This window comes from Phaenicophaeus curvirostris, chromosome 7 (assembly GCF_032191515.1).
Source record: "Phaenicophaeus curvirostris isolate KB17595 chromosome 7, BPBGC_Pcur_1.0, whole genome shotgun sequence".
NCBI lineage: Eukaryota > Metazoa > Chordata > Aves > Cuculiformes > Cuculidae > Phaenicophaeus > Phaenicophaeus curvirostris.
Window position 1 is genome coordinate 10,605,424 of NC_091398.1, and position 26,756 is coordinate 10,632,179.

At 40.8% G+C, this 26,756-nt stretch overlaps 3 protein-coding genes across 9 annotated transcripts in view; 2 read left to right on the forward strand and 1 right to left on the reverse strand.

Annotated features, from left to right (window-relative positions):
* PMS1 (PMS1 homolog 1, mismatch repair system component) overlaps positions 1-13,116 on the reverse strand; it is a 53,240-nt gene extending 40,124 nt beyond the window's left edge. For 3 of the 5 annotated variants that reach the window (XR_011337716.1, XR_011337717.1, XM_069860741.1), the window contains exons 1-4: positions 12,879-12,956; positions 9,982-10,135; positions 3,287-3,469; positions 1,079-1,181 (exon numbers count right to left, since the gene is read on the reverse strand). Coding sequence is in view for 3 of the 5 variants with exons in the window: in XM_069860741.1 (XP_069716842.1) it covers positions 1,079-1,181; positions 3,287-3,469; positions 9,982-10,113 (418 nt within the window). In the remaining 2 variants the exon portion in view is untranslated. Of the gene's footprint in view, positions 1-1,078; positions 1,182-3,286; positions 3,470-9,981; positions 10,136-12,878; positions 12,957-13,094 lie in introns of those variants that run through there. The other 2 variants (XM_069860742.1, XM_069860740.1) reach the window with 2 other exon arrangements.
* Positions 13,117-13,884: 768 nt separating this feature from the next.
* Positions 13,885-18,875, forward strand: ORMDL1 (ORMDL sphingolipid biosynthesis regulator 1). Its single transcript, XM_069860766.1, has 3 exons — positions 13,885-14,326; positions 16,110-16,261; positions 17,377-18,875. Exons 1-3 carry the CDS (start codon positions 14,153-14,155, stop codon positions 17,510-17,512), a joined length of 462 nt encoding a protein of 153 aa, XP_069716867.1. The 5' UTR covers positions 13,885-14,152; the 3' UTR covers positions 17,513-18,875.
* A 1,203-nt stretch (positions 18,876-20,078) lies between these two features.
* On the forward strand, positions 20,079-25,509 carry OSGEPL1 (O-sialoglycoprotein endopeptidase like 1). Of its 3 annotated transcripts, none has more exons than XM_069860759.1 (7): positions 20,079-20,439; positions 21,034-21,292; positions 22,834-23,038; positions 23,122-23,270; positions 23,756-23,886; positions 24,035-24,106; positions 25,194-25,509. In XM_069860759.1, the coding sequence occupies exons 1-7, from the start codon at positions 20,225-20,227 to the stop codon at positions 25,285-25,287; spliced, it is 1,125 nt and encodes a 374-aa protein (XP_069716860.1). In that variant the 5' UTR covers positions 20,079-20,224; the 3' UTR covers positions 25,288-25,509. The 3 variants fall into 3 exon arrangements, with proteins under 3 accessions (XP_069716860.1, XP_069716858.1, XP_069716859.1); XM_069860757.1 differs by having other exon boundaries at positions 20,087-20,439; positions 21,034-21,421; positions 25,194-25,503; XM_069860758.1 differs by lacking the exon at positions 25,194-25,509 and adding an exon at positions 24,640-25,179 and having other exon boundaries at positions 20,087-20,439; positions 21,034-21,421.
* Positions 25,510-26,756: the final 1,247 nt, after the last annotated feature.

Here is a 26,756-nt window from a genome sequence, read left to right on the forward strand (position 1 = left end):
TTAAATACACATCACAGAATTCAGTCAGTCATTCAACAATTTTGACAAAAGATAAAGGCTTTCCAGCAGTGGAAAATACTACAGTCTAAATCCTAAGAAGGGTCTCTGGTTAAAATCAACTGAAAGTAGAGTTCCCAGCCTCAGTTCGTTCTTCAGTATTTGCCCACTGATTAGCCCTCAGCATCTTCTGGCTTAATGGCTCCCTGCAGCCAATTAGCACCGAGGGTGGAGGGAGTCATGTCATCAGTCAGCTCCCCATCAGATGTACGAGCACTGCAGCAACTGAAGGGCAGCTTGTGGGCACAGTATTGAAGCAGCCACTGCAGCTCAGCTGGGAAAAACTGTGCTTTACGAAGAGCTGCAACTACTTCCTTAGGAGCACATCTTCATCACAAGAAAGGAGCACACCACTTGTCTTCTGGGAATTCACACTGGCTGGAGCGCAAATGCAAGGACACAGCGGGGTCTCTCACTGAGCAACAATTAGCTAAGCGGAACACAAAGCAGAGCAGGTGCTACGCCAAACCTACACCACAACTGAATCACCAAGGCTCACCTCTGAGGTGAGTGCAACCTTTAATCTTCCACACAAACATGCAGAAGGATTTCCAGCAACACACCTTTCCTGCAGGTCAGCGAGAATGACTATGCCTGCTCCCATAGCCATGGCACTTCAAGTAACTACTTCATATAGGAGCAGGGCAACTTTTCCTTCTTAAAGCAAGGAAAAGTACAAAAACATCATTTGAGTCCTGAACAAATCTTTCACATACGTACACAGTTTGTCAGTCTGGACCTAGGGCAATGAATTTTTATAGCACTTATTTCCACTGTCAGGTTGAAGAAGCGAGTCAGAGAAGGAGAAACTAGTTTATAATTACTACCTAAAGCATCTTCCAAGACATATTATTTCTTAAGTAACAACACATTCTCAGTTGACAGACAAGGCAAGAAATGTTTACAGCTGCAAAGATTCCATGAGCATTCAAGTACAGAGCAGATATTTCAACATCAAGTAAAGCCCAAGAGAAGCAAAATACTTCTGTTGCAGTACTACACCAGAACAATGATATCTTACCTTGCCCAAGATAGGAAGGCTTTTTAGAAGTTATATGCCCATTGCTATCCAAAGCATACTGAGTGCTGATTTCATCGAAAGCTGTCCGTGTTGTGACTGAAACCTAAAAGGGTGATTTAAAAAAATTATGTTAATGAAGGATTCAAAGTTCAAAATGAGCTTAGATAAGCTACACTACCACACTTACTGTTGTATTGTTTTAGCCACCGATTATGTTTAATTACTTTGGAAAATTTTTCCTCTACAGGTGTTTTGTACAGTCACAGAAATAATTCGTATTATTACTTTTTCCATCTATTTAAGTGGAAGCCATGCATTTCCATCACACTAATACAAAAAACACAGCAATTCCTACTACCTACACCACACTTTTTTTTTTCTATTCTAACACAGGTTAAATAAAAAACTAAATCAATTGATAATTCTGCATCCTGATAATTTTCATCCTTCCTGAGAGAAGGCATACTATGACAACTTATTAAATTCATGTGAGACTCCACAAACGTAACAACTACTATCAAACTAACAGTATATTACCTTTCCACACCCAAACATCTTTAGCAATCAGTAGTAGCATGTTTTGTAAGCTACTAACGTAACACACAGGTTGACTATAGCAAGATCGTCATAAACCAGTTAAATATAAACTACAGTTCCCTGAGTTCAGGTATCAACATTTGGAACAACAGAACCACTACACTTTAACCAACTGAAAGACAAAGGTTATCACGTGTACAGAGCTTCAGGATATTTTGGTTTCTTTTAGTCTGTCACATGAATCATTCAAATGAGTTCAACCATTCCTCTGAAAAGAGAAAAACAGTGATTGATTAAATAACAATATTACAGACCTACCTACAGGGCAATAGCAAACTACCTCTTAATTGAAATACCAGGGGGCATTTTGGGTAGCAGAATGCAATTAATTCCAGGAATGTTTAATGAACATAATTATTGATCCAAGGATTAAAGTAATACCTACTAAGGCACTTGATACACTCAAACCACCTCCCATCTCTTATGAAACATACTGTAGAGCTGATTAATAGCTCAGAACAGGCGACATCCTGTTCTGACCACTCATTAGAAGGAATCAATGACTGAGGTCTGTCATCATCTGTCAAAACACCAATACTTTTGAAAACATCTTTGGAAATCTCCATCTAAACACACAATCCACTCCTGCTTCATACAATGTGAATGTAGCCCAAGGTAGCAAGAAGTCAAGCTCTAACAGCTGTCCTGACCTCGACAGTTGATGGTTCCATCAGATACAGGTATCAGTATCTTCTGGCAGGATCTAATCCTTGGCAGAATTAATCCTTGGCAGAATTAGAAAGAAGAATCCAAACCTTGACTTTGGTGCAGTATGAACACAGAAAGGCAGAGCACAATGGGAGAGTTAGATGCTGTGCCCGTAGTAGTCTGAACACTTTTCAGAGGGTTTTGAACCAACTTACATTCAGTCTACAAGTTAAATCCTAAATATCAGTATAGCGTCCACCTTCTTAACACAGCTCAGACTCAGAGAGGCCAAAGTGCAGTTTCCTGTTTACTCATATGGGCACCAAAGTTTGTGCAACTGTGGTCACGTACATGTCAAGGAGCAACACGGAACCCTTCAAGATCCCGTGACTGCTGATCACCTAGATAACACCAAGACAGATACAGTTACTGGAACGGTAGCTATGTGAGACATCAGTTCCCCAAAATTATTTCTCCTGGCCACTATCTGCTGTTCCTCTTTCTGATTTACCCTAATTCAAGTAGGAAACCCAGCCACACTCTTTGACACTACATTTTCTGATAACATTAAGGAGTTAAGCCAGTGTCCTAAGGAATCGTTTATCTATGCATGTATATATAAGGAACCATGTATCTATACCCTAATACAAAATTAAAGGAAACGCCAAGCAATCTGTCTCTGACCTCTATTAACTGAGGAAATACATAGAGCACTGCAGCGATCAGTATGACAGACAGGCAGGCCTAACACTATCAAGAAATCAATACTGCTTCCTAACCATATGACGTGGCTCCTGGGGAGGAGGTGAAAGGCAGCATACACAAGATAAACTGTTCAGAACACATAATCCTGCTGAAGCAATTTAAAGTCCATGCACTGACATACTAATAAACTTTTGCGAACACACACCAAAAAATCACAATGCAAAAGACTATACAGCAATAGTTACAGCAACTGCTCACCTCTGATATGCAGCAAATTGATCCCAAAGCCTCCCCGCGGAAACCATATGTTGTCAACCTTTCCAGGTCCTCAGAAGAGCTTATTTTTGAGGTGTAATATTTAATCGCCATAAAAGGAACATCAGCAACCTTGATTCCACTGCCATTGTCTCTTATTTCTATTTTGTTAAACCCATAATTCTCCTAAAAAAAGAATAAAACATTAAGGAGCACTAAAACAGCCAAATTAATCAAGACACAAGTTTCAAGCAGTTAAAGTTACAGCTTCTACCCATCCAGACAGAGGTGAGAGGTTTGCTTACTTAGAGAAACTGGGCAACCATTAAATGTCTGTTTAAAAAAAATTAAAAAAAACCCAGAAAAATACAACATGTTAGGATGGTAGTAAAGGTTTCTCTAAATAATGTAATTCATACTCCATGGTTCGGAAACAGCATGTAAATATAAACACAGTAAATAGAAAAAAACCCCCAACATTTTGATTTCTGTTTCAAACTATCATGAAATTTGAAAAACCTAAGCTCAGAAAAAGATCTATAGCTGGAAAGCTAAAGACTTTCCATCTCTCTTATCTGTTTGGTATCAGTTTTTTCAAATCACCACAAATGCAGCCCTGCCTTCATGCAGGTCAGAGGGTCCTCACCAAGAATTGTTTTCAGTTTCACCCTTTATTTATGTGATTTCATTACTGCAGAGGTTTTCCAGTCTCCGTATTTTCTCTCAATATACAGAAGCTGCAATGTTAATGGAGGCAGAGAAGAGAAATACGAAAGCTTGTAAAAAGGTACAACACTTTACAGGAAGTAAAGTTTATTAGAGGCTCTTTTAAAAACAGGTTTCAAGGAAGCACACTTAAATCTTTGTGATTTACCTTTATGTATATGTACTACATATTTTACTGAATTCCGATTTAATTATGCCATTTCAATAAACACCAGCATAAATAGGGGGAAACACTCAAAACCCAGGTAATTAGGACAGCAGAATCAAATACACAATTTGGGTTCTATGACATCTTAAACAGGTGCAGCATATAAATGCTTCCTTCCAGCTACATTACAATGTGCACATGTAAAACACACCCAAAAAGAACCACAAGCCAGAAGGAGAAATTACTTGGAGCTACAGGATCACTAAGCAAGCCTCTTTTTCAGAAGCAAGCCTGGATTTTTGAAAAGATTATGATGTAACATACAGAAAATGTCCTGCAGTGTGCAATACATCTAGGAGACTTTAAAAGTGGTTTTGCTTAGAAAGAATATCTTGAATGGGTGGCTACCTCCACTGATGCTGTACAGAGCATGGTGATGCTTGCGCACAGAAAGCTGACTGATTAAACAGAACAAACTTTGTTGTCCCATCTGGGCATATACTGAAGACAGTTATGAAAAAAATATAGTGTACGCTGTGGAGACCTTCTTGATCGATAATGCCCTTGAAGGAGGAAGTTATGTGGAGCTCCTCTAGCCATGAGCTGCAAGCAGGAGAGGGATCAAGCAAGCCTGTGGTTTAACACTACAAGAGAGGTCTGCACAAGAAGCAATGGCTCAGCGAAAAACAAGTCTAGCCCAAAATAGACTATCTTGTGATGAATATCATAAGCGCTTTTTGGACAAAATAATAATAGCTTAAACTGACTTAACTATTAACCAACTGAAAATAAGAAAGGATGTTGCATTATTGGTTACTAACACTCAACCAGAGAGTTGACCAATCCCATAATGTTTTGTGTCTTATGTTCAACTAAGAATGGTATATAAAGACACAGTTAACACAATAAAAGGTCTTCGATCCATCAGATTGGAGTCCGTGTCTCAATCCCTTTGGCAGTACTCTACCCCCAGCATTATTTCTTGAAGTAAAAAAAAATAATGCAATTAAAAATAAAAGGAAGGTATCTAGAGATACAGAGATATTATCTGTATTCATACATAATCTGCATTAGGAAACATGAAAACCCTCTGAGGTAGGCACGGAACCATATATATTTAATTAAGTGGTATGGAACAGAAATGTGGGTACATTTCACTTTCCGTATTAATGAATGGTGCTAAAGCTATCTTCAGGTGGAAAACAAAGCTTTTGCTAATCACAGGACCACAGAACCGTTTAGGTTGGAAAAGACCTCTTACACCAACTCTTATCGTAACGCTGCCAACTCCACCACTAAACTACATCCCTAAGCACCACATCCACAAGTCTTTTAAAAATACCTCCAGGGATGGTGACTCAGCCACTTCCCTGGACAGCCTTTTTTTCGGGGAAGTTATTTTTCTTAATATCTAGTCTAAACCTCCTCTGGTGCAACTTCAGGCCATTTCCTCTCGTCCTATCACTTGTTACGAGGGAGAAGAGATCAACACCTACCTCACTACAACCTCCTTTCAGGTAGTTAGAGAGACCGACAAGGTGCTTCCCTTAGACTCTTTTTCTCCAGGATGAAAAGCCCCAGCTCCCTCAGCCACTCCTCCAGACCTTGTGCTCCAGTCCCTTCACCATCTCCATTGCTCTCCTCTGGACAGGCTCCAGCATCTCAACATCCTTCTTTGGGCCCAAAACCAAACACAGGATTTGAGCTGTAGCCTCACCAGTGCCAAGCACCTATGGACAATCACTTCCCTAGTCCTGCTGGCCACACTATTTCTGATTCAAGCCAGGATGGCTGCTGGCCTTCTTGGCCACTTGGGCACACAGGTGGACCACAGTAAGCCAGCTACTCAGCAACAGTCCCAAGACCTTTTCTGCCAGGCAGCTTTCCAGCCACTCTTCCCCAAGCATTGCATGGGATTATTGTGACTAAAGTGCAGGACTCAGCCTTGTGGAACCTCATACAATTAGCCTTGGCCCACCCATCCAGCCTGTCCAGATCCCTTTGCAGAGCCTTCCTGTGCTCAGGGAGATCAATACTCTTGCCTAACTTGGTGCCCTCTGTAAATCGCAGGTGCACTCAATCTCCTCAATTAGATAATTAATAAAGATATTAAAAAGAACCAGCCCCAACACTCACCCCTGGAGAATGCCACTTGTGACTGGCAACAACTTGGCTTTAAATCCATTCCCCATGACCCTTTGTGCCTGGCCATCCTGCCCGATTTTTACCCAGTGAAAAGTGCACCTGTCCAAGCCATGAGCCATTTTCCCTAGAAGAATGCTATGGGAAACAGCGTCAAAGTCTTTACTAAAGTCTAGGTAGACAACACCCACAGGCTTTCATCCACAAGGTCTACCTTGTTGTGTTTGAGTCAACCCTGCCAGGGAGCAAGCAGAACGTATACAATACATGTCAACTGAACATAAAAACACTTAACGAGATAAAAACCGTAAACCTTCCACCCCACTGCTGTATGCACTAATGAAGGATTTGAGGATTTTACAATGAACCACTGCTATCCATTCTAATTTTTACACCCAGACCACTTAACTGCTTAGGAAAAGTAAGATTTATCTTCCTCAACTTGAATCAAAATATTAAATAAAAAAATTGAGAATCATTACTGCAATTAAATCTTTCACACACATTTTACTTAAAATGTTACAGTGCTTAGACTTTATATCCTGTAGCACCTTCCAACATGCTGCATGACATATATCCTCCTGATATGAACTTGAATCAAAATATTAAATAAAAAAATTGAGAATCATTACTGCAATTAAATCTTTCACACACATTTTACTTAAAATGTTACAGTGCTTAGACTTTATATCCTGTAGCACCTTCCAACATGCTGCATGACATATATCCTCCTGAGGTCATGATTCCATGAGATGTTTACGTTGCTCTACCAGACCACTAATACCAAACCATATGGTTTAACCCCCTCCTCTTTTACTCACAACTGCATGGGAACATCTTTGTTTCAGCCACAGCTCTCTTTCTTATGAGAACACTAAGGTCAATTCAGCTTATTAAACTGCTGCAAATAATCCACTTTTCTTGCTGCACAATTTTTCTTTTGCATTAGCAACGTGAATGGATGATGAGAGGCAGAAATGTTTAGCAATGCCATGCAGATGGGTATAGGCTTTTTAGGTGATGAGATAGATCAGGTGTACAGTAGAACTTCACCCTAAGCTAAACATCTTCTGAGAAGGTTCTCAGGATTATAGCTCCCACTTCATGCACTGGGAAAAAAGGGTTCAGAAATAAGTGTCTGCCTTTCACAACAGCCATTTCGTATAATAGTAGCAAACCTGTAGGTAAGATTCATCCTTCTGATTCCCAACTCTGCTCCAACTGTTAACACAGGCTGTTGCTCACCTTCTCTAATAATAAAAAATGCAGGTCTCGGACTATGAATACGATTCCCATAAATTCCTACTGCTAAACGTCAGTAGAGAAGCTGACAGACTAATGCTCCTGTGGTCTATCCATACACAAGCAATCACATTGCTGCACCAATGGTCTTTAGCATACTTTAACACAAAGCCAGGACATTGTGTCGAGAATAAAACCACCACCCTACATATGCTGAGTGCACAATGATGCTACAGAGGCTGTTGACCCTGCTGCTAACAAGGCAAGCTCCACCATATTTGTATTTCTAAAACCAACAAAGCATGAATAAAAGGTTCAAAATAATAAACAGATACCACTCAATGCCCTGTAGAGAGGCCACAGTTCAGTTTCTAATCAACTGTCTGGCTCTTAATTGTAATTAAAGTAATATCACATTATCTAAAACTACAATGTAAGCTGATGTTTTTGCCAGTGCTGCGTAAGAGCAATGCAAAGACACTCAATAACATCACTTGTTGGAGTTTGGTCAACCAAGAACTTCACGAGCCAAAAGTTCCCAATACAACTGACCACCACCATGGTTTCTACTGGGAACTATTCCACCTGCTGGTTAACTCCTCTCTGTCTGTCTCAGGAAAAGCCATTCCTGTTTTGTTCGAGCAAGTTGGGTAACAAGGCTGAACAAATCAGCTAGCCTTCCTAATCCATCTGGAAAAGGCTAAAACAATTAAAGTGCTGCAAGTTTCAGGCAAAAATCATTAAGCTGTGAAATGAAATTTCAAAGTTTCTGTTCACTATTATGCTTTTGAACCAATCCAGAGTTAATGTGGTCACTGAGCTCTGTTATGTGGTTTACTATTTAAATGTCATGCAATAAAACCAGTATTCTGATATAAAAACATAACAAAACAGTCCCAGAAGAATCTTCAGTTTTACAGTATTATTTTGTACAGCTGTGCAAGTTTTCTCCTCTCCATTAGTACCCAAAAAATAACAATCAGCAAATCTTGTTTACTCACTGACAACTTACGTAAAGCCAGGTTGGTTGGTTGGTTTTAGAATTACAGAAATTTGGAGTTGAACTGACAAAGAATGTAACGGTAGAGGAGATGACTTATACACTGGAAACACTTGAAAATGCCCTTTTAAACTGTTTTGGGACCTCCCATCATGGAAACAGCTGGTTCTTGCACTGTGAAACTCATGCTGATTAGAGGGTTTTCTCCTCCAGCTATCTGAATGGCTCTTTATCAGCACTCCAGTAAAAGAGATAAGGTTTGTTCTAACAATTTTTGAAGGCTCCAAAACCTTTTGTTGACTTCTTGCAGTTACTGATTGGCTCACAAGATTCAATTCTGGTACCCTTACCCCCAGAACTGCGCACACACCATTCACTTTGGAGTTACTTATGAAGTGAGATGTTGTGCAATCTAAATATTGAGAAGACAGAAGTTAGCACAGACCAGAGTAAAGACACAGTATTTTCAGCTCGCTTAAAGCAGACAACAAATAAGCATATTCCTTTGCATTTGCAGGAAACCATACGCAGACGGAAAACACTTAAGACTCATTCAGAAAAGATAGCATGGACAAAGAAACAAGCAGAAATTGAACTGCTCTCCTATTTAAGAGCTTTTGCCTAACACTTAATTGGAGGATAGCTTAGACATTCACTGATATTTACAGGAAAGAAAAGTGGATAAAATTCTGGATAAATCCATTCATACAGACTGTAACAGCATACTTGCTTACTAAGTAGGAAATACTGCTACTAAGCAGCTATTGAGAAAATACTGCAAAACCAGAAGCACTCACAGAAGCAAGAGATGGTGATCAGTTACCCAGCTGGGGAGTGAGAGGGGGAACACAAGTTTCTTATAAATGATATTATTTTTTTCCAAAACTATCTTTAAGTGATATGCCAACTTTCTTCAACATGTTATAAAAATAAAGCATTAGCCAGAGCTCACCACACTATTACGGACCATGCAGTAATTTGTATTACCAAAACATCTAACATGGCCATCTGCAACCTCTTCCATGGTTTGCCTTTTCACCTTCCTGACAATATTTTCTGAGAGAATTAAACATGTCAGTCTAGCAGTGAAATGGAATTCCAACATCTTTTAAAACACATTAGTCAGAAAAAGTAAATTCATAGGAAAAGTAGGAAAAGTAGGAAAAGAAGTATTAAAGAAAACGACATTTTTTCCCCAAGATACACTCAGGAGCACAAGTATGACTTACTGTTTCAGCGTGGGCTCAAGAACATTAAGGGAAACTGATTTTGGACCATTTTTATTCGAGGCTAAAATATGTATGTATAAACACTATAAATACCTTTCCATCACCAAAACCCATGACAGCCTAAATAATACATTTGCAGCAGAATGATTTTTCTTGCCTCTTATTTTGCATCCAATTCTTTATAAGAGTAAAAGAAAGAAAGAGGATTTACCAATTTAATATCAATATTTGTGGCACCGGCATCCAAGGAATTTTCTGTCAGCTCCTTCACCACACTGACAACTGAAGTAATCACTTGAGAACTTGAAAGGAGACGAATAGTTTCTGCTGACAGCTGTTTCATACTGGAGTAAGATTCAGTGAAGCTGCATAAGAAGATAGCAGGAAAAGAATGTAAAAGGTTGGTTACAAATACAGGTTTCCAAATACCTGTTTTACAGCAACATTTAGACGTAGGCAAAACACAACATTATGGCTAAAGAGTGAAATTTTCAAGATACAGTAAGACCTAGCTTCCTCTGCAGTCAATGCCGAGTTTTGATTTCTGGAAAGAACAGAACACAGGTCTAGACCAGAGAATATTATTTTAAGTAGATTAAAGTACAAATGAAAATCTAAGATATACTGAGCAAAGCAGTATTATCTCTCATGTGTAGAGTCAACACCTCTAAACTCCTGTAACATGGTTGTGATCTTGCAGTTACAAGAGAGTAGACAGATTACAAGGTAACTCAGGGAGCTAGTCAGAAACGTCTTCAGACAGGATATTTACCCAGCATCCAGACTAATTCCAGCACTGATGAAAATACAATAGAAGTTTATAATATTTTGTTAATTTCTTATTATTTAGTTATTTTACAAACTCCTTGCATCATTTTCCCCCCCTCCGCTCCCCCGATTTGAAATTTCTGAGTTCAGCACTACCGTGTTGCGCACATGATTCCCAGTACCAAAACATTCATGGAATAAATATGACCTGAAGGTAACTGGTGGAAGTTGGGAAAGTGGGGAGGAAGCACAGTGGTACTGAGGCAAAACTCATATTCCACGACAATGTGGCAGTAACAAAAAGCAAAACTAAACTTCTGAATTCTACCCTTGCCTTTCTGATCTGACTGGCCTGTCAGTTTAATTCTATGTCCCTGTATCTTCCACTTGAAAACGGAAATGCCTCCCCCAATGCAGAATTTTTTTAATCACTGAAAACACTTACAAAGAGTTATAAAATTCCTGATGCATTACAGAAACACTCTACCATGAAAAGATCCTAAGTGGATCTGGAAATTTTTGCACACGTTTCTGTTTAAGTACCCAAGTAGACACAATTAAGGAAGCGCCACAAAAAAATCTTTGTTGATCCTTGACACAAAGAACTCACAGTTTCTCATGCATAGAGAAAGGGGGGGAAAAGAGCATTGCCAGACAGCTCTGTGCACCTCAAGAGTGGTTCAGACTTGGATTGTTCTCTGTGGTACAAGGAACACTTCTTCTCTCCACAGTATCACTCTGCTGGATTACATTACTTAACATTATTTACATTGAGAGGTGAACAATCCCAGCAGTCCTGGCTTCACCATTGATTCTGCCTAAGCTACCTGCGGGAGACCACAAACAACATACTTAGCAGCCATCCCAAGGATATGAGCACATGCGGAGGAATGGAGGATTTCCTCCTGACACAGTTGGGACACAGTGAGGGACTGCAGCCAGCAAAGCACCACTATCCTTGTAGGGTATGTGCAGCTGATACAGCAATTAAAGGACGCTTCTCTGCCTTCATATCCTTTTAAAGGCTGCCACTCTTCAAACATAAAAGACAAAGAAAAAACACAGTACAGTGTTTTGAAGAGGAAACAGAATTAAAACTTTTCTTGGAATAGTTACAGAGAGGTTTTCTCTCCTTACTTGCTACTTGCATTCTAAAGGGAGTTTGCCTTTCAGATGTGGTAAAAAGATCTGACAAATCAGTTTGCCATCAAACACGCTGGAAAAGAAGAGGAGCACAGGAAGGCATGGTGTTGAAGACGGACCAATATTAATCATGCACACGCATTCAGGAAGGCAGGATTCTTCTTGTGTTATATAGGACTCTCATGCCAAGTACTTCATGATTAACTAATGTCACAGGCCAGGTTGGAGCTGGATAACTTTATCAAAACACTCAGCCTAAGACAAAGGAGGGCCTCAAAACAAAAATACTGCGATCCCAAAGACAAATTTTCTATGGGGTATAGCTGAGGCAGGCAGCTTGGGAAAGGAAACCGCTCCCTGTGTGCCTAGCTCTTCCCTAGACCCAAACCACCCAACACCGGGCTGTTGGCTGCCTGCTGGATCACAGAGGGAAGATGTACGGGGCCATATGGCCACACTGGCCACACATCTGGGGCACCTGCTGGGAGGGAAAAAGGGATCTCTGGTACTTTCAAAATCATTGAATGGTTTGGGTTGGAAGGGACCTCTAAAGGCCACCCTCCCCTGCAGTCAGCAAGGACACCTCCTACTCAATCAGGTTACTCAGAGCCGGGTCCATCCTGACCTAGAATGCTTCCAGGGATGGGGCATCCATCACCTTTCCGGGCAACACAGAATCATAGAACAGTTTGAGGTAGAAGGGACCTTAAAAGACCACCTAGCCCCAACCCCTCTGCCATAGGCAGGGACACCTCCCACCAGACCAGGCTGCCCAAGGCCTCATACAGCCTGGCCTTGAACATCTCCAGGGATGGGGCAGCCACAGCTTCCCTGGGCAGCCTCTGCCAGTGTCTCACCAATCTCACAGTGAAGAAATTCCTGTACTGGAAGGTCACTCCTTCTGTATTACATGTATTGGAATCATGTACTGAATCCATACTTCATGTATTGGAAATACACATTAAAGTATTTCACGACTCTAATTGTAAAAAATTCCCTTATACCTACTCCAAATCTACCCTCTTTTACTTAAAACCACTAGTCGCAGCAGCACAGGCCCCAAGCTTGTTCCCATCTCTCCCACCAGTCCCTGTCGGCACTGGAGGCCGCAACAAGGTCCCTGGAGCCTTCTCTCCTCCAGGCCCGAACAGCCGCGAACGCGCCGCCCAGGGGAACGCATCCCACCCCACTTCTTACTTTTAACCAAGAGGCGCAGATTTCAGCTGCAACCACAGCTCGGCCCCTCGCTGCCCCCCGCGTGCGGCAGGATAGAGCACAAGCCACGGAACTCGCGCTGCAGCCGCTCCGTGCTTTACCGGCGGAAATAAGGGAAACGCGGCCACAGACGTACCCCGGCCGCGCCCCGCGCCACCTGCCCCTGCGCCGCTCCCGCCCCTCCGCCCTGGGCTCCACCTGCGGCGGCCGCGCTCGGTCCGGCTCCTCAGCGGCACGGGCTCCCGGAAAGGTGAGTGCGGGCAGGGGGGAGCAGGGGCGGGAGCAGGGGCGGCTGCGCCGACGCCGCGGCCCGGGAGCGGCCCCGCCTTGGCCCTGCGCGGCTATGCTCGGGGCCGTCCCGCATCCCGCCGCCCGGCGATGACTGGAAACGCGCGTCCTACCCAAACCGAGCTGGCGTTGCTGGTTATGCGGTGCTTTTGGGGACGGATGTAGAAGCAAGTTAAAAATTCTCCATCCTAGATCCATAAATGCTTATAGTCTCGGTGATCACGTGAATATGATTTTTCTTTAATTACGATCACAAATTTGACTGCCGCAGGACAAGAGCGTCACAAGAGTAAATTCTGTCAGTCTCACGAAGAAGTCAGCGTTACAAAATTGTTCTATGTGTCTCTGCCTGCAAGAACCTTTGAACCTATTGGCTCATTTCAGACAGATTTGAAAGATGGAAATATCTGTCCAAAAACTAGGAGATGAGCAGAGGAGGAGAGCCTGGAATCTGTGCTTTGCTGCAAAGAAAGGAGACATAAGTTACTCCTTGTTGGTTCTTTCTAGTAGCAGGTGGCTGGGCAATATACAGAATTCTTTACTAGATGTTACATGAGCAAGAAACCGGAGGAAAATTGTCTGATACAGGAAGTAGAAAAGAACTACTTTTGGTGGTCAAAAGAATTTAGAAGACAAAAATTACAAAGTTTGGTTTCTTACAAGTTTGCAACTTTAGCTTCTAACAGCACAGCTTCCTATTTTTTTTCTTTTTTAATGTCTCTTCTTTAGCAGGCTTGTGGGTTTTATTTATTTGGGCTTTTTTAAAGTAAATAATTCATAACAGCCCCTTTGTACTGTCTTCTCTATAAAACGTACTTTGAAGATCTTGATGTACAACTTGGCTTATGCACTGTGTTCCATATGCTTATTTAAAGCAGCGTTTTCCCAAATTCAAGAATGGCATATGTTAAGTACCTTTCTGTAACAGTAGTCTCAATTTTCTAACAGTTCTGTTTTATAGGGTAAAAATGAATGTAGGAGTCGCCCACAGTGAGGTAAATCCAAACACACGGGTGATGAACAGTCGTGGAATGTGGCTGACCTATGCACTTGGAGTTGGCATGCTGCACATTGTCTTGCTCAGCATTCCTTTCTTTAGTGTCCCTGTGGCCTGGACTTTAACAAATATGATTCACAACCTGGTAAGTACCCTCTCTTGCAACATTTGAAATGTTGTTTATATATTTAGTAGTATGAGAAGAGAAAAAATAGCAAGGCTGTATGGATAATGAAATCCAGCTAGCAAAAATACCACCTCTGCTTGGTTTATTGACCTCCTAAATGAGTTAGTTGGCTGTTTTGGGGAAGTGATACAAGATCACTTTGGGTTTAAGGACAAAACAAGTGAAATATTCCTTAGATATTTTATGTGTTCTTTCAAAAAGCATGTAATTAACCTAGAATCTTGCAAACATAAAATCAGGCCAAACGACTTCTGCAGTGGTCTGTACATTATTAAAGAGCTGTGCTGAATCCATAAAATATATTACATTTTTAGTTCTTGAATATTATCTACTGATGTTTCTATATAAATCTGTTAGTGTCCCAAAATATTTAATTTCAGCACTTTACCTGTTCCTTGGCCAGAAAGGTTTGTGTTCTTTTTCTTCTTGCTTTGATTTCTGGCCAAGCTAGTTAAATATTAGCTTCAGCAGGCAGCTTTGTCGCTATGAATGAAAAATCTTACTTGAAAGCAGTGGGAAAAACTAGACTGCCTTGACCCAAGCCCTGAAATCATTTGTTATTCAGTAGGTTGTGATTTGCATGATGACTTCTGTATGCATAAGGATTTGGAAGTTAAAGATGGTAAGAATCTTTCTGCCTCCTCTCCCCAGGATGCTATAATTTTGTTGTGATCCTTTGAAGTAATCTAAGTATGTATATTGGTCCTGCCAAGAAAAGATGGCTGTAATCCAGCAATTGACATCGTATGTGACGTTTGCTAACTCAGATTTCTAAGATTAATGACAAAGAAGTCTTGGCAAAAAGATAGCTCCTTCCTTATTAAGGAAAATGATATTCACTTTAAAGACTGAGGATGGATAATATCCTCTTGAATCCTGTTAAAAATAATTTTTTTTTATTTGAGCTTCTTATTATTATAGATAGGTTTAAAACTAATAGTGAGACTGTAAACATCATTAGAACATTTGTATGTTACCTTTCACAGCATCAGACATGCCTGACTTCAGAAGGTGTTGGCAGAGGCAAGTGGAAGTCTGATACTTTCTGATAGAGACTCTTGCCTGGATTTGGTGCACTCTCTTTGATAAAAAAACAAATGTTCTTTGAAACTGGAGGAGGATAGGTTCTTCTGTTGGATTGATCTTTGGGCCAAAACTGATCTTTCAGAACAGACCAGACATAGCATGCTACCATACAACAAAAAACAGTCCGGTGTGGTTAAGGAGAAGCAGCAAAGAGATGGACAGATGGTGTTCAACAGATTGCTGGCGGTCAGCTTCTATGTATTTGAAGCTGGAGGAGGGCTTAGAAAGCTTTCAGAAGTTGTCGTAATGTTGCCAGTAGATAGATTTTTTGCTTTGTGCATGCTCTACCTCCTAACTCCTTAGGAAAATGGTAACACAAATTGACAGCCCTAAACTTTTTACTTTGCTTGTTAAAATTCTGTTCATTTCATGCATTTTTTTATCATCTAATGTAGAAGGCAGTGGATTGGATGTTACACAACTTTGGCTTTAGTTCTGACTGCACCACTGGCTGCACAGGCTTGGGAAAATCACTTCTCTTCTTTCCTCTTCTAGAATTTGTCATTACAGGATATATATTTTTATTTTATTTTTGCAATGTATTGAACAATTATGTAACAATTATGTAACAATTATGTAACAATTATGTAACAATTATGAAAAATACAGAAATGCAGCTATAAGTGCCACTGTGTTCGTTATTTGTTTTCCCCAGGGCATGTATGTGTTTTTGCATGCAGTAAAGGGAACTCCTTTTGAAACACCAGATCAGGGGAAAGCTAGGCTACTAACACACTGGGAACAACTGGATTATGGAGTACAATTTACATCTTCAAGAAAATTCTTCACAATCTCTCCTATAATTCTGTGAGTTCAAAACTGTGTTGTGGATTAATTGAATCACAAAACCATGACCTCAAAAGCTGCAACTGAATGAGGTTTTGTTTTTTTTTTGCTTGTTTGTTTCTATATCACAGAAGTAAGGCAATACATATATGCAGGCTATATAATCAGCAATCCTTCTTCCTGCAGCTTTCAACACTTAATTCACATGCTGAAGTCAAATGGTTATTAATGGGGCAGGTTTTAAAGATTAGACATGTTATAAGGAAAACTTGCTGTTAACTCTTGAAGTCCTTTAAGAAATTGTGAAGTCATGAATATTGAAAATCTATACTAATTGCCTTTAGCACGTGCATATGGCAGCATTTATTAACTATTTTGTGCATTAGGAGTAGCAGGGCAGTCCTCACTGAATAGGGTCTGAGATTTCACATGTTGGTTTTGCTTTATAGCAACTGTATTCTGCTTACAGCAGTTATATAATAAGATAAGAAATTCTACAATGCCTGTCTCTGTTGACAAAAGCACGGTTGCATAAATAAAGGAAATCAGACAGGTATTTCATGTCCAACTCTGAAAAGTCTTTCTCTTTTCCCCTTAAGGAAGTTGTCCAGTTGTGTGGCAGAGTGGGAGGGGAGAGGGAAGATCCTGCATCATGTTTAGAAAGTTGGTTCATAAGGGTAGAAACTGAGAAAAATATATCTAATTCCTAAAAAAAAAAGTCACAGATGCACTCAGCATAAGTGATTTTTGCACTGAAAAATGTCAACTGCTTTATCGCTGAGCTTGCTAGGGTAGCAGAACTGCCAGTATTTTGCTAATAGACCTTTCACTGTTTCACAAATCAGGCTTGTAGTTGCACAAGTCAGACTCCACCTTGTGGGGAGAAATGCTGTAGGAAAACACTACCTGAGAGTTGCTTTTTAGGACCTTGAGCAGCATGGGAAGAAAAAACTTAGTCCATAATTTTGCTGTAGATACTCTAGAACCTCAGCTGAGATATTTAATACAGGAATAGATCAGTTGTTATCCAGTAAAATATTACTGATTACTAAGACACTTTTTTCAACTGTGCTTTGTTTGCTTATTTTTTTGGGCAAGGATGTTATTGGCTAAGCTTGCTCCCTTTTCTCCTGCAGGTACTTCCTGGCAAGTTTTTATACAAAGTATGATCCCACACACTTTATTCTCAACACAGTCTCTCTCCTGACGGTGCTTATCCCCAAGTTGCCCCAGTTGCATGGCGTTCGAATTTTTGGCATCAACAAATATTGAGCTGAAGGTTTGACACTGACTGCCCTGATATGGCTGCTGCTGCTTTCCAGGTGAAGGAAACATGTAGTCTGCTGTGCTGTATATCTAATTGTATTCAGTGAGATGCTTTTACATCCAAGATACTGTTCCTACTTCCCGCAGCATTATCTGGGATGAAAGCCGAGTTTATAAGAAGATGCCTCAGAATACTTAAATGTGAATTGGAAACCTGTAGAAGAAGGATTTCCATAAAGAAAAGGCCTGGATCTGAAGAAAAGGCCTAGCTCTGAAGTGTAATCACCATCCAGACTGTGCGAAAGGAAGGTAGAAGTACCAGTTCAAATGGAGAGCAGTGTTTCGCAAATGCCCAGTCAACTACAGTGCAAGTGGTAATATTACATGTAAATCCAGGGTCCTTCTTGCCAAGGACTGGTGAGGCTGTGTTCTTAGCTTAAGTGAAAGTAGCTGGTTACTGCCATATGGGTCGTAGGTGGTTGTGCTTGTTATTGCAACATAGAAGTTTGTCTTGCAGTAAATATTGTGACAGCTGGCATAAACTAATGGTGTAATTCATGCCTTACTTGTTCTTGTGATTGTGTAGTCACAAAGAAAGTCCTTCACTGTTAGCTCAGGGGATTTCTACATCAACTTGATAGCTTAGTTTATGTACACTTTTACAGTTCACTACTGTTGTGTTTATTTCATTTTGCTTGCCAGGATTCTGACTTTTCTATGTGTAAATGGCACATCCTGAAATTTCTTTTGAGGTGTAGATTTTTGACTGTTTTCTCTGACACTTGGCTAATGGGTTATTTTTCAATAGCTGGGAGGCCTGTAATGGTGGGGGAAAGGGTTGCTGCTGTCATAGGGGAGGCAGCTCCATTACAGAGCAATAATGTCAGAACACGTAACAGAAACTCTGTGTAGGTTGCAAGTTAGAATAGAAGTTGAACTAGAAGTAGGTAAATTGGCAAATCACATGAACTTAACTGTATGCTTTTGCAGAAAAGGTTTTGGAAACAGGGAGGAATGCGGTATTTTAGGGGTACTGTGTAATTCTGAGTAATCCTGTACATAGTCAGCTCTGGCGCTGGGGTGAAGGAGGTACATCTTGAGCTTTGAGCGCTTATTTCCCTGTCTTGGAAAAAGGATGAATTTTGAAGTCTGCCACATGCTTGCCAGCCCAAACCAGCTTGGATGGATCAGAAGACACTGTTTAAGACCTGGTGTATGTTTTGGTTGCAGTGAGAGCTGGTGAGCTGGGGAAAAAGCATAAAAAATAAAAAGAAGGAAAAGCCCATGGTGGTGCCACTTTCCCTGCTAGGGGAGAGTTCTGGCTGTTTACTGTACTGATAAAGATGATGCGTAAAAAACAAGAAGTTAAAGAGTTGAGAAGTTCTTTTAGCAATGGGAAGCAATTGATTCTTTGTTTTATTCGTGAGGAAAGTAGTACCTGGCAAGTTTTTTGATAGTCATAGAATGGTTTGGGTTGGAAGGGATGTCAAAGCCTATCCACTTCCCCCTCCCCTGCCATGGGCAGGGATGCCTTCCACCAGACCAGGCTGCCCGGAGCCCCATCCAACCTGGCCTTGGACACCTCCAGGGATGGGACAGCCGCAACTTCCCTGGCCAACCTCTGCCAGTGCCTCACCACCCTCAGCGTGAAGAAATTCTTCCTAACGTCCAGTCTAAATCTTCCCTTCTCCAGTTTATAGCCATTTCCCCTCATCCTATCGCCACAGGACCTTGAAACAGTCTTCCTCAGCTTTCCTGGAGCTCCTTCAGGTACTGCAAGCTGCTCTAAGGTCTCCCCGGAGCCTTCTCCAGGCTGAACATCCCCAACTCTCTGTCTCTCACCGTAGCAGAGGGGCTGCAGTCCTTGGATCATCTCCGTGGCCACACCTGGCCCCGTTCCAACAGCTCCACGTCCTTCTGCCGGTTTCGTCTCAGGGCGGAGCGCAGAGCAGACACACACACACACACACACACACACACACACACACACACGCGCGCGCGCTCCCCGGGGCCTCGCGCAGCCGCGGGCGGGCGGGGCGATCACTCAGCCGTGGGCCGCGCCGTCCCTGACGTCGGGGCGGAGCTTGCGGGATCGGCGGCTGCGGCGGCGCGGCCCGCAAGGACCTCCAGCTGGTATGGGGGTGATTGTGACCTGTGTCCCGCGCTCTTGAGAGCCCACCGCGGCCTGGGGACGGGCCGGGAGCGTTGTGGGTGTTCTGGAGAAGTGGAGGAACCGGGGAGACCTTAGAGCGACCCTCCAGTACCTGAAGGGGCTACTGGAGAGCTGGGGAGGGACTGTTTTCAAGAGCATGAAGTGATAGGACGAGGGGGGATGGCTGTAAACTGGAGAGGCGAAGATTTAAATTAGAAATTAGGAAGAAATTTTTCACCCTGAGGGTGGTGAGGCACTGGAACAGGTTGCCCAGGGAGGTGTCTGAGGCCAGGTTGGATGGCCCGTGAGCAGCCTGGTCTGGTGGGAAGTGTCCCTGCCTATGGCAGAGGGGTTGGAACAGGGTGGGATTTGAGGTCCCTTCCAACCCAAACTATTCTGTGATTCTGTTTTCTTTCCTTAGGGTCTTAAGTGTCCTGTGTAGTCACCAGTAACTCAAAGCATACTCCCACCACTGCAGGAAACCAAATTGGAGCATGTGCCCCAAACCTCTCAAGTAATAACAAAGTACGGTTCCTTCCAAGATATAACTACCAAGCAGATGTCAAATGATGAACAGAATTGCCAAAAGCCTCCTAAGATCGGTTAAAGGTGGCACAGCTGTGTGGCTGAGAAGCAGTTCTGTTCATTCTGGCAAACGGCATCTTCAGAAATTAGTCCTGGGAATTGAAACAAGCTGTGATGACACTGGTGCTGCTGTGGTGGATGATGCCGGCAATGTTCTGGGAGAAGCCCTGCACTGTCAGAAGGAAGTCCACTTACAGTAAGAATATAATTTTCTGGTGCTCTTGTCTTGCTAATGACTATATTGTTGTAATGTCATCCCTATAAAAGTCTTCTCCAGAAGACTCAGTAGGAAGTGGGGAGGTTTAAAGACCTCTATCTCAGGCCACACCACTTTCTGCTTGAGTTATTACTAAGGGTGAGGAAAAAAATGTTGTGCATTTGATGAATTTCCTCCAGCATTCTCTTTCAAAAAGAGACAGATTACTTACCTAGCTTGAGTTAAAGATTAAATAACATTATTGCTGTTAGAAACACCAAATGTGTTATTTTTTCTTAAGGGAAAATTAATCAAATACAGTCATTGCTGGCTATAAGTACATGAATGGACAAGTGAGGGAGTGTGAATCTTAAGTTACTTTGTTTTGCAACATCGTTGAGATATATTTAAGAGGTATGTGTACCAAAAACCAGCAAGTTACATCCATTTCTGACCTGACAGTGATAATTATGCTGTCTTCAATGTATAACTGCCCTTTACACGGTGTTTGAGAATGTACTAAGGAAACAGGGAGGATATGGCAAGGTAAAAAGGTGTCTACAATAGATTTTTATGCCAAATTGTTTTTACCAGGTCAGGTGGAATAATTCCTGTGGTGGCACAACAGCTTCATAGAGAAAACATCGAGCAAGTAGTAAAAGAGGCACTTCGTGTCAGTGGAGTTTCTCTACATGAACTTGCAGCAGTTGCAACTACAGTAAAGCCAGGACTTGCACTAAGCCTTGAGGTGGGACTGTGCTACAGCCTGAACTTGGTGAACAGATACCAAAAGCCATTCATACCTATTCATCACATGGAGGCTCATGCACTGACCATCAGGCTGATGCATCAGGTGGAATTTCCCTTTTTAGTTCTTTTACTCTCTGGAGGCCACTGTCTCTTGGCAGTGGCACAAGGAGTTTCAGATTTCCTTCTGCTCGGACAGTCAATAGATATTGCACCAGGGGACATGCTGGATAAGGTAATACTTCCTTACATAGGTGAATCTAGGTGATTTTCGTTTTTCTTGGCAGTTATACTACATAGTTACATTAGTAATAGCATCAGCCCAAGGACAGCCATACAGTGCAATATGAGCTTTACTGAACATTTCCTTTGTTTATTTTGAAATGCCACAGATTTAAGACATATGAGGTTGTTAATCTATGCACAGCATGAGTTGTAACGTGTAAATTAGTTCTATTTCTAGCAAATTTTTTTGCATCTCGAATACTGTGTTCAGTTCCGGGCCCCTCACCACAAGAAGGATGTTGAGGCTCTGGAGCGAGTCCAGAGAAGAGTAACAATGCTGGTGAGGGGGCTGGAGAACAAGTCTTACGAGGAGCAGCTGAGGGAACTGGCGTGGTTTAGAGAAGGCAAGGGCGGGAAGGCAAGGGCAAGGGCAAACCTTATTGCTATCTACAATTATCTGAAAGGAGGTTGTAGAGAGGAGGGAGCTGGCCTCTTCTCCCAAGTGACAGGTGACAGGACAAGAGGGAATGGCCTCAAGCTCCTCTAGGGGAGTTCAGGCTTGACATCAGAAAAAAATTGGGCACTGGAACAGGCTGCCCAGGGAGGTAGTTGAGTCACCATCCCTGGAGGTATTTAAGAGATGGGTGGATGAGGTGCTGAGGAGCATGGTTTAGTGATTGATAGGAATGGTTGGACTCGATGATCCTGTGGGTCTTTTCCAACCTAGTGGTTCTGTGATTCTGTAAAATAGACAACGTAACCAAAACTAGTGTTGGAAGTTCCACTGACGCCCATCATACAAACAAGCTGTATGAATCTGAGCAGATTGACAGTGATATTTTAAAGGATACTCTCAGGTTTAAAACAATATACACTAAAATATTTCTTACCAGTATTTTTGTAGTTTGAAAAGCCTGGTTTGGGTTTCAGAATCTAAGTTTTCTGGGTCACCGAGTACAGTCTGTAGAATTGGTCACTTACATTTTTGCTCTTAAACACAAGCAGAGTTTTTAAACAGCATTTGTGTGTATTAATTAAAAAAATAAGGAAGTGAGTGGAGTCAGAAAAGGGATTATTGAAGCCAAATTTGTTTCTGTTTATCTAGTTATATCACATGGTAGTCCCTGTGTGTTTCCAGTAGCACAAAATTTGGGTAATTAACGTTTCCTGCAAAATTCATTGATCCTCATGTTTGCCCAGATTGCTCTAGAATTGTATTTCTAATTGCTCCAGAAAAAAAAAAGAAAACAACCCAACCCAGCTGGTGTATGTCTTGTACTTATTGTGCCCTGTTTGTAATTTCTCATTGGACTGGATTTGGTGGTGTCTGATTTTCCTCCACAGACTACAATACAGTGATGCAGTTACAGGAGGAATTACTTCAGCTCTCTATTCCAAGTCTGTTGTTTATTATCTTCTTAGGTGGCAAGACGACTCTCATTAAGGAAGCACCCAGAGTGCCACAGCATGGCTGGGGGAAAGGCGATAGAGCACTTGGCTCAGACTGGAAACCGGCAACAGCACGCGTTCAGACTGCCCATGCAACAGTATCGTAACTGTGACTTTTCTTTTTCTGGACTGCAGAATCTGGTCAATAAAGCTATTATAGAAAAAGAAGAAGAAGAAGGTATTTTTAAACAAAGTCAGATATAAACCATGTTTTTGATGGTCTAAACTTGGGAAAACCCATTTGATCATGTGCTTTTATAGGTATTCAAGAAGGTGAGATCCTGTCCTGTGTAAAGGATATTGCTGCTGCTGTGCAGCACACAGTGGCTGTTCATATCATCCAGCGGACGTATCGAGCCATGCTGTTCTGCATAAAAAATAGCATATTATCACCAAAACATGCAACTTTGGTGGGTATACTTTTTTTTTTTCCTTTTTATATTTGGCTGTATAACATTGTTTGAATATACATTCTCCCTTGACAGGTGAGGAAGATGTCAGTATTTATTACGTAGTTAAAATGCCAAGATTAAAGTAATAGTCATATAAATATTTACAATAAAGTCTTTCATAGTTTGGTTTTAAGCTACAAAGAGATTCCCTTACCATCTAATCTGACCTTCCATAACAATTTAGGCCACAAAATTTGACTTAGTGCTCCCCAATACTTGACAGCTGTTCTAGTAGTAACATACTTTTATTCATGAATCTCACTTATCATACTCTTTTCTGAAATTTTTTTGTCTTCAAAGATATGTTTTACTCTTCAAATCCATTGTTTATTGCTGTCTTCAGAACTTAATCTGATAACTTCTTTTAAATAGGATGTTACTTGAGTGTGACCCATCAGTACTTTTGAGTTAATGCTTTTTTTTCTTTATGAAACTGCCGTCAGGTTGTATCAGGAGGAGTTGCAAGTAATCAGCATATCCGAAAAGGTCTACAGACTTTGGCAGATGCAAATGATTTTGGTTTTCTGTGTCCTCCTCCAAGACTGTGCACTGATAATGGTGTTATGATTGCATGGTAAGACTTGTTTCTTTTTGCACGTGTTTCTGTAAGGTTTTTTAAAAGCTGACATAGGAGTCAAGAACTTGTGGTTTAGTGACTGAACCATGTACACATACTCAGATTGTCATGCCATACAGTTTTACAGAACTGCTTTCTTATTTAGGAATGGCATTGAACGGTTACGTGCAGGACTTGGTGTATGGCATAGTACTGATGGCATCCGTTATGAACCGAAGTAAGTGACTCCATTCATTCAGCATCTATTTCTTCACTTTTTACTGTGGTTGACAAAAGTGGAAGGAGATGTAAACTGAAAAGAATAACAGAAGATGATGAGGAGTGCCTTTGCAGTGCAGATAAGCTTTTAAAGTTACCAGCACTTCCTTTTCAATGTAGTTGTGAAATACAAATGATCATGCCTGGCATTTATGTTCATTTTGGCTTAGAAATTTAAATTACCATCCGTCATAACAGTTCTCTATATTTTCCTGTGGTATGGGAAAATTGGAGCAAGTTAAGCAATATGCTCCCCCTCGCTTCTCAGTCACTGTAGACATAAATCAGAATGTTCCGTGTCAAATTGTGTGTTCATAGTGAGCTCTCAATTTAAAAAAAGAATTTGACATACACAGCTGATAATACTGATTTTTTTTAATGGCTTATTAGATAAGACTTGTTCTAGGGTTTTAAGTAGATCCTAGGCTTAGGGCTAATCAAAATTCTGGTATTTCAGTAGTGCCAGCTGGTCTTAAACATGATTTTTTTCAGTTTATTCCCTGTTCTACTTCCATGAAAAACAGGCTTGGAAGGTCTTGGGAGAAAAAAAAATTGTTTTATAATTTTCACATGAAAAGTGATAAAATACTCTTCTTGAAAAAATAAATTGCTTTATATATCTCAGTGAATAAAGTACTGTTTTACTTGTTGTAGACTACCTCTTCCTTAAGATTATCATCGAAAGATATATCTTTGAATCTCTAGTATGTCTTGCATTCATCAGTAATATGTAAACTGAATTATAAATTAAAATTGAAATCTATATAAAATAACATCCCCCAAAAATGGCTTAGAAGTCACAGCTGTGTTTCCTGAGTTTGGAGTGGCTACAAATGCAAACATTTCCTCAATGTAAAGATGTTTCTAGTTACAGCTTCATGCAGATGGACCACTTTAGTGGTCGCACAGTCTTAAAGCACAGGGAATCTGTAAAAATATAGTGCCTTCCATAATCATTGTAAAAAGGTCTGTGAATCAGCCCATCTGTGTGATACAGCAATAATATTATTTATTTTTAACAAATACAGAATTTTATTATTTCCTAGAGCTCCCCTTGGAACTGATATTTCAAAAAGAGTTGAAGAAGATTCCATCAAGTTGCCAAATCTCAAAAAGAAGATACAATGGTTGGCATCTTAAAAACTAACAGTGAAGTCAGTGCAACTATAAATGGTTCAATAAAAACTGTTTCAGTGCTGTCACATTTACTGACGGTATTTGCTTTACAGATGTTGAAAATCACCTGTCAGAGAAATAAATGCTGTGTGGTATCACCAAAATGATTCCAGTTACTGTTCCACAAATGTCTGAATTCTATAAAAATAACAAAAAAAAAATTAAAAGTGCACTTTCTAACAAATTTACACAACTGAAAATAACCCCCTTGTTTACACTTTATAATTTACTATGAGGTTTATTATTTATTTTCTTTTATAGAATTTAACAATATAAGGTACAGTTTAGGTTACATTTATAAGTTACACTGCACGTTAAAAAAAAATTCATACCTTCCATAACTGAAAAGGTATAGAAAGTGGACAAGAGGGAGCACAGACTTTCAGGAATACCTCCATGCTTTAGCTATGCTGGTACACTACCCCATTTTCTGCTGCTGGTGCAACAAGCCTGTTCTTACACAAGATCAAAATTTTGGGTACAGAGCCAGTGCCTTAGTTTTGTTTTGTTTTATAAACATCTCAGTAAAGCTGATCCCAGTGAAAGTGAGCTGTTAAGGTGAAAATTCTGAGTTTTGATGTGAAGAATGGGTCATTGGACCTTGCCTTTTGATAATCAGTATCATGCTCTCTTACTTTATTATTCATTGCAATTCAAACTTCTATAGTATACTTGGCAATTCCAGCTAAGTAAATGCCAATTTGAAATCAGAAGGGAATGGTATTATTTTAAAGCCTACACTGTCTCTATTACTGTGCACATTCCTTACCCCTTAACATCAAATTCCAACACTGGAATGAGTAACATTCTTTAACTGCCATATCCATGTCGAACAACTGAGACTTGTTGTCGAGCTGACACACGAGACAGGCTATGAGAAAACAGTTGCTACATGAGCTTTCAGGATTCTTAACACAATTGCTTATATCAGTAAAACAATCAACAGAATTGCAGCTTTACAGGCCTTACTGACGTTCATCAAATATGGAAGCTGAAGTAAATTTTTATTTCGCTTTGTATTAAAACTTGTTTTGCCTCTTTATACAAAGCATTGGCACGTGTCATGGCAAATGAAACCCACATTCAGTAAGAAGCACCCCTCAGAGAACAGTTTATACCTTCTCAGGTGAATCTATTTTGATCATTCATCCAACTGCTATTGTACCATCCAGAAACACCACCTAAATCTATGCTGCTTTTAGGAGAACACTGTCCTTATAAGTAAGGCATCAAGTAAGGCTAAGTACAGACTCAGCTTTTGTTTCAAGCTAAGACCTAGTATATTGTTACAAGCTCATATTTATACCTTACTAAAAATGTCAACACTGCTCCCACAAGTCCTTCATAAAAATGTTTTTCTCATTCCAAACTCCTTGTGACCACTGTTGTTGTTTTCATGCCTCCTTGTTTCTGCCACCAATGTTTATTCTTCT